General features: G+C 40.6%; 1 protein-coding gene across 2 annotated transcripts in view; it reads right to left on the bottom strand.

Annotated features, from left to right (window-relative positions):
* The window catches only part of DLAT (dihydrolipoamide S-acetyltransferase), a 31,711-nt gene that overhangs the window by 8,935 nt on the left and 6,007 nt on the right, over nucleotides 1–16,769 (bottom strand). Inside the window, exons 5-11 of one of the 2 annotated variants that reach the window (XM_060399697.1) lie at nucleotides 16,500–16,626; nucleotides 14,180–14,371; nucleotides 12,779–12,928; nucleotides 3,438–3,505; nucleotides 2,294–2,386; nucleotides 1,826–1,933; nucleotides 1,167–1,282 (exon numbers count right to left, since the gene is read on the bottom strand). In XM_060399697.1, the coding sequence (XP_060255680.1) occupies nucleotides 1,167–1,282; nucleotides 1,826–1,933; nucleotides 2,294–2,386; nucleotides 3,438–3,505; nucleotides 12,779–12,928; nucleotides 14,180–14,371; nucleotides 16,500–16,626 (854 nt within the window). Of the gene's footprint in view, nucleotides 1–1,166; nucleotides 1,283–1,825; nucleotides 1,934–2,293; nucleotides 2,387–3,437; nucleotides 3,506–12,778; nucleotides 12,933–14,179; nucleotides 14,372–16,499; nucleotides 16,627–16,769 lie in introns of both variants that reach the window. The other variant, XM_012095454.4, reaches the window with a different exon arrangement.

Genomic DNA, 16,769 nt, shown 5'->3' with positions numbered 1-16,769 from the left:
CTTCTCCAGAGGATCTTCCCGACTCAGGGATCAAACCTGGGTCTCCTGCATTGCAGGCAGATTCTTTATCATCTGAGCCACCAGGGAAGCCCAAAGAAATATAAAGGTAAATACCAAAAGAAATAATAATTTAAAGGCTATGTGTCCCTCTTGGGAGTGGACCTCAGATAAAGGCTGAGCAGGTCACCATAAGCCACGAATTAATATTATAAAGTATATACTATTATTGTAATAAAAATTAAGTTAATAATATAAAACCATCTACATAGTATAAAAGACTAGACTGAGTCAGAATCCTGGTTCCAATCCCAGTTCTGCTGCTTACTAACATATGAACTCAAGGAGTAACTCAACTTACTGAGCCTCAGTTTCTTCATCTGGAAAATAGAGGAGTAAAAACACCTACCTCATAAGGTGGTCCTAAGAATTAAACGGGACAACATGCGAAAGACACTAAGCACCATGCCAGTCTCATGATACCGTAATATTAACAAATACTGCCTTTTTGGTTTTGTTTTCAATTTTGCCACCACTACAGTTTTAGCAGAACTAATTGGTGAACAAAACCATTTCAATCCTGCCTTGAGAGTCATTATCAACTTAATTATACATATCTGTACACTCATCTCCCTTCCCGGAACTCTTAAGCATCTGTAGTCTTTACTGATTAAATTTAGCACGGTCTCAGAAACAGTTTTATGTTGTTTTCAAGTTGTTTTGCCCATGGAAGTCATCTCCCACTCTGTATTCTGCTTCTTCTTACTCCCTACACTCCTACTTATACATTAGACAACACACAAAAACACCTGCTGATGTGTATATATATAGAGAGAGATAGATATAGTGGAGAAGGCAATGGCACCCCACTCCAGTACTCTTGCCTGGAAAATCCCATGGAAGGAGGAGCCTGGTGGGCTGCAGTCCATGGGGTCGCTGAGGGTCAGACACGACTAAGCAACTTCACTTTCACTTTTCACTTTCATGAGTTGGAGACGGAAATGGCAACCCACTCCAGTGTTCTTGCCTGGAGAATCCCAGGGATGGGGGAGCCTGGTGGGCTGCCATCTATGGGGTCACACAGAGTCGGACACGACTGAAGTGGCTTAGCAGCAGCAGCAGCAGCAGATAGATATAGAACACACCTTCCCTAAAAGGGTTATACTTACTGTCTTATAACTGTGTCCAGCCAAGAAGAATTTGCTTCAGGAACTTTTAAACATGCCAAAGCTGAAGCTTTTATAATGAAGTCATTGACAGAAATTTTGCTTTTTCCTTCTAACATCTGCAAAGGAAAGAAACCATTTTAGTTTCTTAAATTCTCTTCTCGAAGACTGAAACTATATAATCGTGAGAAGGTGGGAGGGGATGGATATCCAAATGTCCTCAGGTAAAAATGATGAAAAGAAACCAAAAGTTGTTTCTTTTTCATCTTTTCTACTGTAGACCATTACACCTGTTAAATTTCCTGCTAAGCGCTGCTGTAGCTGCATCTGTAAGTTACTAAAAACTAAGCCCTAAGGAGGTATGAAGACAAAGCAAACACACTGTTTCTTACCGACCCAAGCAGTCTCAAAGAATCATAGTGACTATGTGAGGCTAAAATGGATCCATGGCAAAGTTGACTTTAACAATAAGCTTTAATCAAGGGTGAGAAAATGAAAATTCTCCAGGGTATTTTCTGCAAGTTAAAATCAAGATGACATCCACTTTCCGTCATCAACTGGCATTTATAACAAAATACAACACGGTGACAAAAATGTAAATATTCAGTGAAGGAAAACAAGATTTTTAGAATTTATGGAGGTGGAATTTCCAGACCTTTTACCTTATTAAGTTCTTTCCGTACCAACAAAACTTCTCCCATATTTACATCAATAGAAAGGTAATAATGAGGTATGGTTTGCTTAGATTGCATTAACCGCTGTGCAATGACCTGAAATAAAGAGATTAAAAAATCAATTATCTTGAGTTGAGATGAGATGTTATCTGTTCAGGGCTCTGTTTGCCCCTTTATCCTGCTCCCTGGCGATGCTTACCCGATGTATTATTAGAACTGAAAGATGTAGGACTGTAGCACAACTTAGCCCCTTGTAATAGGTATTTAATCAGAACACAGTGTTTGTGTATTCTGAGAATTCAACTGGCCAAAACAAACATTTACTAAACGAATCATCAAAGATCCACAATTTTTAAAAAGTCTCTTCTTAGTGTTTTAAACTATGAATGCAACTGAACAATCAGAGTAAAAATGCCCCCAACAGCTTGAGGTCTGGAGTTACGGTAATACTCTTACTCGGCGAATGTTGCTGATTGGGATATCTGTGAAGACACCTGTAGGAACTGGAGCCACTCCTGGACTCGGGGGAGGCACAGCGGCTGCTGGGGTCTAGAGAGAGGTAAAAAGGTTCTTAGTAACTGTGGCTTAGTCTTAGCGTCAGCAACTGTGAACTACTGTTAGTGATCCTTTTACAGATGGCAAAGTAAAAATTAAAGGGCTTATAGAAAAATAACTATTTCTATCCCAAGGGAGCAAAAGGGACTCAGATCTGGACTGTGCTTGTTTAAAAGTTGTTTTTAATTTTCATACTTGGAATTGGGTAATCATATTTTAAGTGTCATTTTTCTGTGACTAGTTTCTATCAAAACAATTTTTTTTGCAATATTTTCCTCAAGAAAAACAATCAAAGCATTCTTAAATTGAAAAGACTGAGATAAATACAAAGAAGGTATTGTATTCTCCTGAATAGTGTCAATAAAAAATAGCGACAAATCTTTCATTTTAAAGCAAACATCTAACTAAATAACTAAATCATTATCCTTACTTATAGCTGATTATCTTAGCACCTTTGCTGATCAGAGTTGACTATGTGGATTTAATCCCTCTGTGGACTAATTAACCAAATAAAACTCAAATCCAAGTTAAGCCTGCTCTTAAAAATAGTGTCTGAGTAAGATAATATGTTAGGAAAATTTTAGTATCTCTACTCAAAAAACAAAAACAACTTCGAAGGATTTCAATGTACTATAGCACCTTTGGGGCTTCCCTCATAGCTCAGTTGGTAAAGAATCTGCCTGCAATGAAGGAGACCAGGGTTAAATTCCTGGGTTGGGAAGATCCTCTGGAGAAGGAAATGGCAACCCACTCCAGTATCCTAGCCTGGAGAATCCCATGGACAGAGGAGCCTGGCAGGCTACAGTCCATGGGATTCCAAGAGTTGGACATGACTTAGCACCTAAACCATTACCGTAGCATCTTTGCTTTTGTATATGAATAACAACACATTCATACTTATATATTGTCAGCCAGTAAAATCAGACAAAGAAAACACAGCACCGATTAAGCTATTTCACTCACTGTATGCAAGGGTCTAACAGGCTGGACAAAGCACTCTGCAGAGGAAACTGCAGCCAGAATTTAAAAGCCAAATAGAACTCACAGGAGCAGCTTTAGTAGGCACAAAGGAGTCAATGTCCTTCTTGATGATTCTGCCATCTGGTCCTGTCCCTGGAGGAGACACAGAAATACCACGTATGTGAGAGTGAACCACGGATTCCTCAAGGAAATTAGCACTGTGATCCAGAAGCACAAGCTCCTAGAGGTTCTCTACCACCGACCCTCTGAAGGGGCAACTGCCTCAACCATGCCCCTTAAACATTTCTCTAAAAAATACCAGCTTCGGTCACCTCCTCTTGGTTAGCTCCAAAACACCCTTTCTTAACTCTGAAAAGATCTCATTTCGGTTCCACATTCGATGTTAAAGAATTATCTTTCTACAGACATGATAACAATTATTTTGGACAAATCAGGTAACTTTTTTTTTTTTTACCATGAAATAGCATGAATAACTTTCAAATGCAATGATCTCATCTGTTAGAATCATTCAATCCATATGTGGTCTCCATCATTCACAACTTTCTCACAGCAGCCAAGGTTCTATACTGGCTTGTGTTATGAGATTATGAAGGAAATAGCCATCATGTTACACATGAAGGAAGATCTTCAAAGTTCCCTCAACACGGCTTAGTTTCACTTTCCTTCAGTTTGTTTCCTCCTCCCATTCATGGCCTCTTAGGTTTAACATTACACCTAAGTAGATAATCCTGAATTTAATTCTAAGGAGATTCAGTGTGAAAATACCCTTTACCCTTGTACACTTCTAAAAAAAATTTGGTCAAATTGATTCATCTTCCTCCAAAGAATGACTTTTAAAAGGATTCTTGTGTGCAGTTCTTCCCAAGTCCTCTCCTTCATTATGAAAACTGGTTGGCTAAGACTGTGTATTACCAGGAGCTTAGAACAGAGGCAGCAGTACTATGAGATCCCCCTCATTATAAAGGACAAAAACCATAGCCTTCCTTTGCAACCACGGCTAATCTCGAACCCTGTAGTTCCTCAAGACGAGGAAACTGCAGGACCTGTCTTATGCTTATCTTCAGCCACCCATAAGAACTCCCTATTAGGAGCTGGTAGAAATCTTTGAAATTATTTTGCCTATCTCCCTAGGAAGGCGTAACAGGTCATCATTAGGCAGTATAGTAAAAAAGGAAGAACACTAGACTAGGAGTGTAGGGCTGCTGTCAAATATAAACTAGACACAGGACTACAGCCACTTAATCTCATCTGCTCTTTAGTCTCATCTGTAGGATAGATTATCATACCAGCCCCTGCTCATGGGTATGTCATGAAGATAAAATGGGACAGTGACGTGAGAATGCCCTGCATCAAAGAACTATAAACCATAATGTGGGTAGCTCCAAGACAATCAAACTCTGAACATCAGGGCTTAGGCTTTCAAAACAGCTTCTCCCCAAATGATCACATTTTGGTCAAATTTAGCGAGCAACCTGTCCCTTGGGAAGGGGGTAGGGGTGAGGATTGGAGATTGATACAATAACCAATGGCCAGTGATACAATCCAGCTTTCCAGGTGGCGCAGTGGTAAAGAATCTGCCTGCTAACGCGGGAGATGCAAGAGATGTAGGTTCGATCCCTAGGTCAGGAAGATCCCCTGGAGAAGGAAACGGTAACCCATTCCAGTATTCTTGCCTGGAAAATTTCATGGACAGAGGAGCCTGGCAGGCTCAAAGAGTCAGACATGACTGAGCAACTGAGCACACACATACAATGGTACAATCAACCATGCCTGTAAAGGGGCAACCACGCCCCTATAAAAACTCCTGAACCAGACCTGGAGGGTTTCTGGGTTGGTGAACGTATTAATGTGCCAAGGAATGGTGCTCCCACAAGGGCACCCATACTCTCTTATGCATCTCTTCCATTTGACTGTTCCTGAGTTGTATCTTTTATAATAAATAGCCAACAGTAAAGTGCTTTGCTGAGTTCTATGAATCATTCTAACGATTATCAAACCTGAGGAGGGGGTGGTCTTAGGAACTTCTGGTTTATAGCCCATGGAAAAGAAACTTGGGTGGTCCCCAGGACTCGCAACTGCCCCCTGAAATGAGGGCAGACTTGTGGGACTGGACCCTTAAACCTGTGGAGTCTGATGCTAACTCTGGAGAGTTAGTGTCAGAATAGGATTGAACTGTTGGTTACCCGGGCGGTGTCACAGCCCAGGCGGTGTCACAGAACTGACTGATGATCTGGAAAAAAACATTACATTTCATGTTAGAGTTGGGTGTCAGAAAACACTAACTGCTGATCCTCTCAGCTCACTTATTTTAAACCATTCCTTCCACCCACTGCAAAATTTCTTCCACTTCATCAAGACTGACTCCTCCACTCTCATCATCTGTTGTGAGCCTCCTGTCCTCACTTCCTCCCTACCCAGGCTACACTCCAGGGATCATTGTTACCATCACTGTCCGGGCAAGCTCTGTAACACATGCCTTCTCAGTGCCAGCACCACAGTTGTTTAATATTGCTGGGAGAAACAAGTACACACCTAGCTGACTGACCGTACTATAAATCAGAGACATAAATCTAAAATAGACTCACAAAACTACCCAGAAGATAAACTGTTTCTCCTGAAGTCACTTTCACAATCTCAGAGAACAGTATTCCACACTCTTTAACCTCAGACCTTCCCACACTAATTCTACCACAGGTGCCCTCACTTTATACGTTTTTGGCCATGCTGAGCAGCTTGCAGGATCTCTGTTCCCCAACCAGGGATTGAACCCGGGCCACAGTAGTCAAAGCACCAAGTCCTAACCAATAAGCCACCAGGGAACTCCTCGCTCACTTTATATTTTACTTAACAAATAGCAACAACCAGAGAGGTTCTACCCTCATCTGCTGCCACCAAACCTATAAAACCACCCCACATTCTCTTCCCTCCGATAAAAACAGACAAACTGTCCCAATACATACCCAAGAGCAATCTCATCCCCTTTTACATCTAAGAACTTTGTTCCTTGCCAAATTATTCTGCATCATCAATTTATCCCTTTCTATTAGACAACTGGTTCTCAACAAGGCAATTCTGCAGTTTTGCCAGGGGGGCATCCGGCAATGTTTGAGATGTTTTTTGGTTGTTACAAGTGGGGGATGCTACTACCGTGTAGCGAGTAAGAGCCAAGGATGCTGCTAAACATGCTACAATGCAGAGGAACCCCACCCTCACTCTGCCAAGAAGAACTGTTATTTAGTCACTTAGTCATGTCTAACCCTTTTGCCACCCCATGGACAGCAGCACGCCAGGCTCTTCTGTCCATAGGATTTCCCAGGCAAGAGCACTTGAGTGAATTGTCATTTCCTTCTCCAGGGGATCTTCCCAACCCAGGGACTGCAACCATGTCTCCTGCATTGGCAGGTGGATACTTTACCACCAAGTCACCAGTTCTGTTCAGTTATTCAGTCATGTCCAACTCTTTGCGAACACATGGACTGCAACACCACAGGCCTCCCTGTCCATCACAATTCCCAGAGTTCACCCAAACTCATGTCCACTGAGTTGGTGATGCCATCCAACCATCTCATCCTCTGTCGTCCCCTTCTCCTACTGCCTTCAATCTTTCCCAGCATCAGGGTCTTTCCAATGAGTCAGCTCTTCACAACAGGTGGCCAAAGCATTGGAACTTCAGCTTCAGCATCAGTCCTTCCAGTGAATACTCACGACTCATCTCCTTTAGGAAGGACTGGCTGGATCTCCTTGCAGTCCAAGGGACTCTCAAGAGTCTTCTCCAACACCACAGTTCAAAAGCATCAATTCTTCAGTGCTCAGTTTTCTCTGTAGGGCAACTTGCACATCCATACGTGACTACTGGAAAAACCATAGCTTTGATTAGACGACCTCTCTTGGCAAAATAATATCTCTGCTTTTTAATATGCTGTCTAGGTTGGTCGTAACTTTTCTTCCAAGAAGCAAGTGTCTTTTAATTTCATGGCTGCTGTCAACACCTGCAGTGATTTTGGAGCCCCCAAAAAATAGTCTGTCCCTGTTTCCACTGTTTCCCCATCTATGAAGAGATGGGACCAGATGCCATGATCTTACTTTTCCGAATGTTGAATTTTAAGCCAACTTTTCACTCTCCTCTTTCACTTTCATCAAGAGGCTCTTTAGTTCTTCTTCACTTTCTGCCATAAGGGTGGTGTCATTTGCACATCTGAAGTTATTGACATTTCTCCCAGCAATCTTGATTCCAGCTTGTGCTTCATCCAGTCCAGCATTTCACATGATGTACTCTGCATATAAATTAAATAAGCACGGTGACAATATACAGCCTTGATATACTCCTTTCCCAATCTGGAACCAGTCTGTTGTTCCATGTCTGGTTGTAACTGTTGCTTCCTCACCTGCATACAGATTTTTCAGAAGGCTGCTTCCTCACCTACATACAGATTTCTCAGGAGGCAGGTCAGGTGGTCTAGTATTCCCATCTCTTTCAAAATTTTCCACAGTTTGTTGTTATCCACAGTCAAAGGGTTTGGCATAGTCAATAAAGCAGAAATGGATGTTTTTCGGAATGCTCTTGCTTTTTCAATGATCCAATGGATGTTGGCAATTTGATCTCTGGTTATTCTCCCTTTTCTAAATCCAGCTTGAACGTCTGGAAGTTCCTGGTTCATATACTGATGAAGCCTGGCTTGGAGAATTTTGAGCATTACTTCATGAGTCTGTGAGATGAGTGCAATCGTGCAGCAGTTTGAGCATTCTTTGGCATTGCCTTTCTTTGGGATTGGAATGAAAATGACCTTTTCCAGTCCTGTGGCCACCGCCGAGTTTTCCAAATTTGCTGGCATATTGAGCACAGCACTTTCACAGAATCATCTTTTAGGATTTGAAATAGCTCAACTGGAATTCCATTACCTCCTCTAGCTTTGTCCGTAGTGATGCTTCCTAAGGCCCACTTCACTTCGCATTCCAGGATGTCTGGCTGTAGGGGAGTGATCACACCATCGTGGTTATCAAGATCATGAAGATCATGATCATGGGTCATGAAGATCTTTTCCGTATGGCTCTGTATATTCTTGCCACCTCTTCTCAATATCTTCTGCTTCTGTTAGGTCCCTACCATTTCTGTCCTCTATTGTGACCATCTTTGCATAAAAAGTTCCCTTGGTATCTCTAATTTTCTTGAAGAGATCTCGAGTCTTTCCCATTCTATTGTTTTCCTCTATTTCTCTGCACTGATCACTGAAGAAGGCTTTCTTGTTTCTCCTTGCTATTCTTTGGAACTTTGCATTCAGATGGGTATTATCTTTCCTTTTCTTCTTTGCCTTTCACTTCTCTTCTTTTCATAGCTGTTTGTAAGGTATCCTCAGACAACCATTTTGCCTTTTTGCATTTCTTTTCCTTGGGGATGGTCTTGATCACTGCCTCCTGTACAATGTCACAAACCTCCATCCATAGTTCTTCAGGCACTATGAGATTTAATCCCTTGAACCTATTTGTCACTTCCACGTATAGGTGTAAGGGATTTGATTTAGGTCATACCTGAATGGTCTAGTGGTTTCCCCTACTTTCAATTTCAGTCTGAATTTGGCAATAAGGAGTTATGATCTGGGCCGCAGTCAGCTCCTGGTCTTATTTTTGCTGACTGTATAGAGCTTCTCCATCTTTGGCTGCAAAGAATATAATCAACCTTATTTCAGTATTGACCATCTGGTGGTATCCATTTGTAGAGTCTTCTCTTGTGTTGTTGGAAGAGGGTGTTTGCTATGACCAGTGCGTTCTCTTGGCAAAACTCTATTAGCCTTTGGCCTGCTTCATTCTGTACTCCAAGGCCAAATTTGCCCATTACTCCAGGTATTTCTTGACTTCCTACTTTTGCATTCCAGTTCCCTATAAAGAAAAGGACATCTTTTTGGACGTTAGCTCTAGAAGGTCTTGTAGGTCTTGACAGAATTGTTCAACTACAGCTTCTTCAGCATTATTGGTAGGGGCCTAGACCTGGATTCTGTGATATTGAATGGTTTGCCTTGGAAACGAACAGAGATCATTCTGCCATTTTTGAGACTGCATCCAAGTACTGCATTTTGGGCTCTTCTGTTGACTGTGATGGCTACTCCATCTCTTCTAAGGGATTCTTGCCCACAGTAGTAGATATAATGGTCATCTGAGTTAAATTCATCCATTCCAGTCCATTTTAGTTTGGTGATTCCTAAAATGTCAATGTTCACTCTTGCCATCTCCTGTTTGACCACTTCCAATTTGCCTTGATTCACAGACCTAATATTCCAGGTTTCTATACAATATTGCTTTTTACCACATCAGACTTTACTTCCATCACCTGTCATATCCACAACTGGGCGTTGTTTTTGCTTTGGCTCCATCCCTTCATTCTTTCTGGAGTTATTTCTCCACTGCTCTCCAGTAGCATATTGGGCACCTACAGACCCAGGGAGTTCATCTTTCAGGGTCCTATCTTTTTGCCTTTTCATACTATTCATGGGGTTCTCAAAGCAAGAATACTGAAGTGGTTTGCCACCAGAGAAGCCCACAAACAAAGAATTACCTGGTGAAAAATGTCAGCAGTGTCACAGCTGAGAAACTCTACACTAGGCCTGTTCTACCACCACTCATTTCCTAAAGCCCTTTCTTAAGCCCATATCCTCCCAAAAGGTACATCTCTATTTCTATGCCTTCCTTCGCAGCTAAAGCTCTTGACTAAGTTCCCACAATGCTATCTCCACTTCTTCATTCACTTTTTCCCCTATCCAGACTGTCACTGCATGTATCTTTTGAAGTCACTATTGTTGAGTCCTCATATCCAATCCCTCACTAAGTTCTATTGATTCTGCCACAAACGTATGTTGAGGCTGTCCATTTCTTTCCATTTCTAGTCTCATCACCTTTGTGTAAACCACCATCGACTCCCAGCAACATCTTAACAGACACTTTTGCTTTCATTTAATCCATTTGCACAGAGCAGCCAAAACAATCTTTTAAATATATAAATGATTTTATGCCACTTCTTCATTTTTATCTTTCAATGGCTTCCTGCTCTACTTGAAATAAAATTCAAACTCTATCATAACCTGTGAAGTCTTTTATGTTCTTACCCCTGAGTTTCTTTCTGCCCTCATTTCCTACCACTCTGCTCACTATGCTCCATTAACACTGGCTTCCTTTCTTTGCCTCAAACACACCGAGCTGTCTCCCCTTCAGGCTAGTCTTTGCCCAGAATGCTTCTCTTGCAGTTCTTCACATGGTTGGCTCATAGCTGCCTCCTCCTCATCTTTCAGGTGAGATCAAATTTCACCGTGTCAAAAAGATCTTCCCCAACCATCCTGTCCAAAAGTGGTCATGCGTGCATGTGCGTGCTGTGCTGAGTTGCTCAGTCGTGTCTGACTCCTTGCGACCCCATGGACTGCTGGGATCCTCTGTCCATGAAATTGTACAGGCAAGAATCCTGGAGTGGGCTGCCATTTCCTATTCCAGGGGACCGTCCTGACCCAAGGATTGAATCTGTGTCTCCTATACTGGCAGGCAAATTCTTTACCACTGTGCCACCTGGGAAACCCATGACAGAGAGGTACCCTGTTTGTTACTCCCTAGCATAATACTTGGTTTATTTATTTGTTAGCATTCAAATCATATTATTTCATAAGCTGCTATTATCACCATAGCTAATTACCTATATTTGCTTCCTATGTACAGGTATTGTTATTAACATACTTAATCCCAACAAGCTATAAAGTATTATTTCTACATACAAATAAAGAAATTGAGACAGAAAAGGGAACACACCTAGTGTTCAACAGAGCTGAGGTTTAAAATCTAAGCATTCCAGCTCTAAAGCCAATACTCTTAACTACTATGTTATAATCCTTGTCCATTTACTTCTTTATTGTCTGTCCCATGAACAAGTGTTGGATGCACAGACAATACTCAATGAACATTTGTTTAAATAAATGAATCACTTAACTCTAACTGCGTAAGAATACTGAGATTTTTTCCACATAAATATTTCCTAAGGCAGCCAGTATCACTCAATATCCAACAAATGGTCCTCATTTACTTGTTTAAATTCTTCAGATATAATTATTAACCCAGTCCTTCCTCCCCTTAAAAATGTTTTCCAACTTAAATTGCTATCCCTAATCATACATACATAAAGAATGGCAATATATTAGTGAAATGACATTAAGATGGAAAAAAGGGTCTTTTTACAAGAATTCTCCGAGGTATAACAGTGGTAACTTCTGTCCCTGTATCTTTGGGAACTGGCTTGCTTTCAAACCATAAAAACAACAGGCTGCAGACAGTGATAACCAACAATGATTGCTCATAGCTGGAAAACTGCAGAAGTAGCCATTCTTTTGAGTAATTAAAGATGGCAGAATATCAAAACAGAAGGAAGTATAGGGTAGTGGGAAGAATACAGATTCTAAAATGAAACAAATCTAGATTTGAATTGCAACTTTATTGCTTAACAGAACAAGAGATCTTTCAAGAGTCTATTTTCCTATCCAAAAAATATGAGACGATAATTCTTACTTCCAGTGTTATGCAAATTAAGTCTGATAATTAAATGACTAGCACACAGTACTAGCCATCAAACCAAGCTCCACAAACAGTAATTTTTCCCACCCCTTTCCAAAGTATATTAATTACCTTACATTAAATTTTAGCTTAAAACATTTAAATGCCAGCCAATAACAATAATGTGAACAAAATTAATATGTATGAAGTATTACTATATTCTAGATACTGTTCTAAGCCCTTCACTTATTTTATTGGAAACTATTATCTCAGTTTTACAGATGGAAAAACAGATAAAGTAATTCATCAACAGACATATTACATAGAAAGTGATAAAGCCAGGATTAAACCCTAGATGGTCTGATTCAAGAGCCCACGCTCTTATCACTGAGCTACACATTCTCTTTGGGAAGGAAAAGATGAGTAAGGCATTTTCCTTTGCCCTCAAAAGGCGTTAGTTCAGTTTTATATGAATTTTAATTCATATCTTAAGTCATTTCAAATCATCCCAACTTCATGTTGTTTTGAGTACTGCTACATTCACTCAGCCTAGCACTAATACAGATTTCTTATTACATAATCAAGTAATTTCTTATTACATAATCAAGTACTATAATCCAACTTTGCTGAACACATCATACGTTCACAAACAATTAAGCAGTTCCCATTAACAGAAAATGAAAAAAGCTATCTAAATTATACAGGTAGACCTCAGACGGACCAAGCAAAGCACAGGAAGTTTTCCTACTCTGTCAGTTCCCTCCCTCATCCTTCTCCCTACTTCCCCAGATAAGACAGCTCTATATATTAGGAGTTGTGGTTGTGCTCTCTGGTCCTAAGGAGGAAACTCAATTTTAGTGCAACTCCACTGCATAGAAACAGACATACCTTTTACTTGTGTAAGGTCAATCCCTTTCTCTGCTGCCAACTTCTTTGCAAGTGGGCTAACGAACACTCTTCCCTTTGGTCCAGCTGGAGCGGCTGGCCGGGGGGCTGAAGGTGGAGGGGCTACAGGTGGGGGCGTTGGAGGAACAGGGGCTGCCTTTTGAAAAAAGTTACAAATTGTTAATTCACCACTGCAAAGACTGGCCTGAAAGATTAAGAGCTTATAGTTTATTAACTCAAACCTATTTTCATTATATAACTTTCATCTTTTTTCCAAAGGTCAAATGCTCATTTTTCTTGCTTAACCAACATAACAGAGCAATATGAATACAATAACATTATTTTAACAAAGATAGAACACAATCAAGTTCTCTAACTCCATGATTAATACAGAGAGGCACTGAATTTAATTCTGGTGACCAGTATATAACATCCTTATAGCCTTTCTTCACTTTAATCTCGTCTCTATTTTCTTGTCCCTTCTTTATTCTCATTTTATCACCTACATGGCTTTTACTTAACCTACTTCCAAAATAATAAATTATTCTGGAAGGTTCCATGTTGAAAACACATTAAAAATTAAACCAATATTACTACTTGCCAGTTCCCCGTAAATGTATGGAAGTCAGAAATTAAAGTTTTCTCTGACAGAACTGTGTACCTAAACTGACATGATTCTACACCTGCAGAAGCCTTATAGTGTTATTACTGCCTAGAATTCATATGAGTTCATGTTATAGGTATACAGTATATGGTGGTGGTTTAGTCACTAAGTCATGTTCAACCCTTGCGACCCCATGGACCATAGCCTGCCAGGTTCCTCTGTCCATGGGATTCTCCAGGCAAGAATACTGCAGTAGGTTGCCATTTCCTTCTCCAGGGGATCTTCCTGAGCCAGGAATCGAACCCGGGTCTCCTGCACTGCAGGCAGATTCTTTATTGGCTGAGCTACGAGGGAACCCCTCGTATATAATATATAGCAAAAGACTAAATTCTATGCAAAATAAGCCATTTATGTCAAGATTCCCATGTGTTACAAATATAAGCTTGACCTACTATAATATGTGAATACCAAGAGGACTGACAAAGACTACAAATTCTACAGAAAATGGGTGATGAAGCATTACCTTCCATATGTATATCTACACCTAAAGCATAAAAAGATCAAGTCACCTCAGTTTTGTTCTCAACAAGACTCAAGAAAGCAGGGAAAAGAAAAATTACAAAAATCAAACTATTGACCATTCTGTGAACAGTGCAGTCCCATGCAGCCTGTGGGTCTCCATAAATGTTAACTATCTCCTTCCTTCATCACAGACTCTTAGCACTGAAAGGAACCTAGACTATCACTCCTTAATTTAGAGATGAATAAGGTTAAGTGTTCCCTCAATTCTAGAAGCATACCTACCGGAGATGGGATAGGTGGTGGTGCTGGTGGTTTTAAATCAGTTACTTCAGCTGGCCGATAGTCTGCAAATGCTGGTATATCTGCCTCTTTTTCCACAATGATACAGAGCGGGGCTCCTAGAGGGACATCTCGTGTGCCTTCAGGGACCAGGATTTTTGCCAGGTAACCTTCTTCCTGTACTTCAAAACCTTAAATAGAAAGAAAAAACCATTATGGAACTTAAAGGACTCTACTAGCCTACCAAATTCAAAGCACAGTTTTTAAGTAAAAGGTTCTTCAAAGTAGCTATATAACCTTTTGCAAGCTATTTAACCTGTGTCTCAGCCTCTTTACCTACCAAGTGGGAACAAGAGTACCTACCTCACAGGACTATTACAAAAGTTAAGTGAATTAATATTTTCCAAGCACTTGGAAATAGTACCTAATACAAAGTAAATACTAATAAATATTTGTCAAATAAAACCCCAAGAGGTTACACAGTGGTTAGTTCTGAATGTCTTCTTTAAAACATCTCCAAGGGCTGCTCTGTGCAGACCCACAAGACTCCTGAGATGGCATCAGTTGTACTCTAAAGAACAGAACCACATGGTTGTTAAACTAAAAGAGCTACTACAGTTGATAGTGATGCATCTTTGGAACTTTTCTGAAGAGGTCATACTTGGTACTACACCAACTATTTCAATATGAAGAAATACAGCATTATTATGGAGATTCAATGGTGTTGACAACTTTACTCAGCCTCTGCTTTTCTTTTTTTTGGCTGCAACATGTGGCTTGTGGGATCTTAGTTTCCCCACCAGGGACTGAACCCCGGGCCCTTGGCAGGGAAACCGTGAAGTCCTAACCAATGGACCACCAGGGAATTCCCAGCTACTCCTTTTTTTTTTTTTTTTTTTTTTTACAAGGAACTCAAATACGCAGGATTCCAAAAGTAAAACTGAAAGGAGCCACTGTAGAGGACATCTTTTGCCTTCCAGATCTTAGCTTTCTGGTGGGCTGTGCCTCTCCCTGATGAACATATTTCTGATGGATCCTTTTATTTCCCAGCTGAGAACTAACATCCAGTACAAGACATATCAAAAGAAAAGGCTCCAAGGCCACTACAGAGTTTAGAATTTGACCAAGGTTAATACTTCTCTCGTGAGCAGTTTCTAGAATACCACTCTCTACAGAAACACTGGTAATCAAGTTAAAATGCAAAGCAGATCTATTTTCACCAGGGCTTTTCTGTTTCTTTCTTTTTAACAATCTTTTTAACAAAGAGAATAGGGACTTCCCTGGTGGTCCAGTGGTTAACAATCTGCCTGCCAAAGCAGGGGACACGGGTTCGATCTCCAGTCAGGGAACTAAGATCCTACGTGCCACAGAGCAACTAAGCCTGCCGCTGCAACTGCTGAGCCCGTGAGCTCTAGAGTCCAGACTCTGAAACAGGCCTGAGCACGGCAACTAGAGAGAGCCTGCGCTGCAACAAAAACCCGGGCAGCCAAAACACAAACAAACAAACAAAAAAGACCCTTTTCCTCTAATAAAATTTCCTGAGGGGAAGCACAATATACTAAAAGATCAAACAGAGTCAGAAGTGAGGGAGGGGGCAAGGAATAGTAGAATCCTGCTCTCTTAAGCCTCCTTTACCCCAAGGCGCCATCAAGGAATCAGTGAGTGTAAAGAACAAAATCTGAAAAATGCTGCAGAGGATGCCCAGAAGCTCCTACTGCATCTTTGAGGGCTGGAGAAAATATATATATATATTTATCTTCAGATATCCAGATGCAGTATGGCAAATATTAATTGTCTATAGGGTGGTTTTTTTCCTGAGCATAAAAATAAATCAGATAGTCAATAAAAGGAAATGTGATATAATATCTGAACAGGTAATACATACATTTCATCAGTCATTCTCATATACAAAAACAATCTAAGCCCTATTTTCAAGTTTCCCCTCAAAGTCATCTGAATATCTTCAGTATTTTCCTGCCTTTGATGTTATTTTCCCCTATTTCCTCTTTTTTCCCCCTTGCCCAGTGTGAAAAATGTCAGTTTGGATACAGTTTCTCAGTAACATCAGGCTAATAAGCAAACTCTGGACTAAAAATTATCTCCAAGGCGATACATCCTTGATTCAATGATAGTGCAGTATGGAACCGACAGATCCAACTATGCGATATTTTTGTTATGAAAATACTCTGTTCCAGGAAATTAATCCCAAGAATTAAAATTTTTCATGTTATCACTCACTTATTATAGGATAGGATGGCAATCCTCTTCCCTCACCGGAAAACTCAGTGTCTCAACCATTAAGAGCTGAAGAAATCTCACCTATAGTGGCCTTGTCAGTCTCTATCTCTGCCAATAAATCTCCTTCATTTAGCTTCTCACCCACTTTTTTTTCCCATCTCTGAACTGTGCCCATGGTCATGGTGGGAGAGAGGGCAGGAAGAAGCACCTGTAGAAACAAACATATATTTTATTATTACTCAATATTAGGATGCTTTTGACACAATGGCACTCAGGCAAGCAAATAGCTTTATGGAATGACAGCGACTATGACAATCCAAATTCCCATCTGCCTGATGCTCCCACAGCAGC

Source organism: Ovis aries, chromosome 15, assembly GCF_016772045.2.
Source record: "Ovis aries strain OAR_USU_Benz2616 breed Rambouillet chromosome 15, ARS-UI_Ramb_v3.0, whole genome shotgun sequence".
NCBI classification, from domain to species: Eukaryota; Metazoa; Chordata; class Mammalia; order Artiodactyla; family Bovidae; genus Ovis; species Ovis aries.
This window is presented reverse-complemented; position numbering and strand designations above follow the sequence as displayed.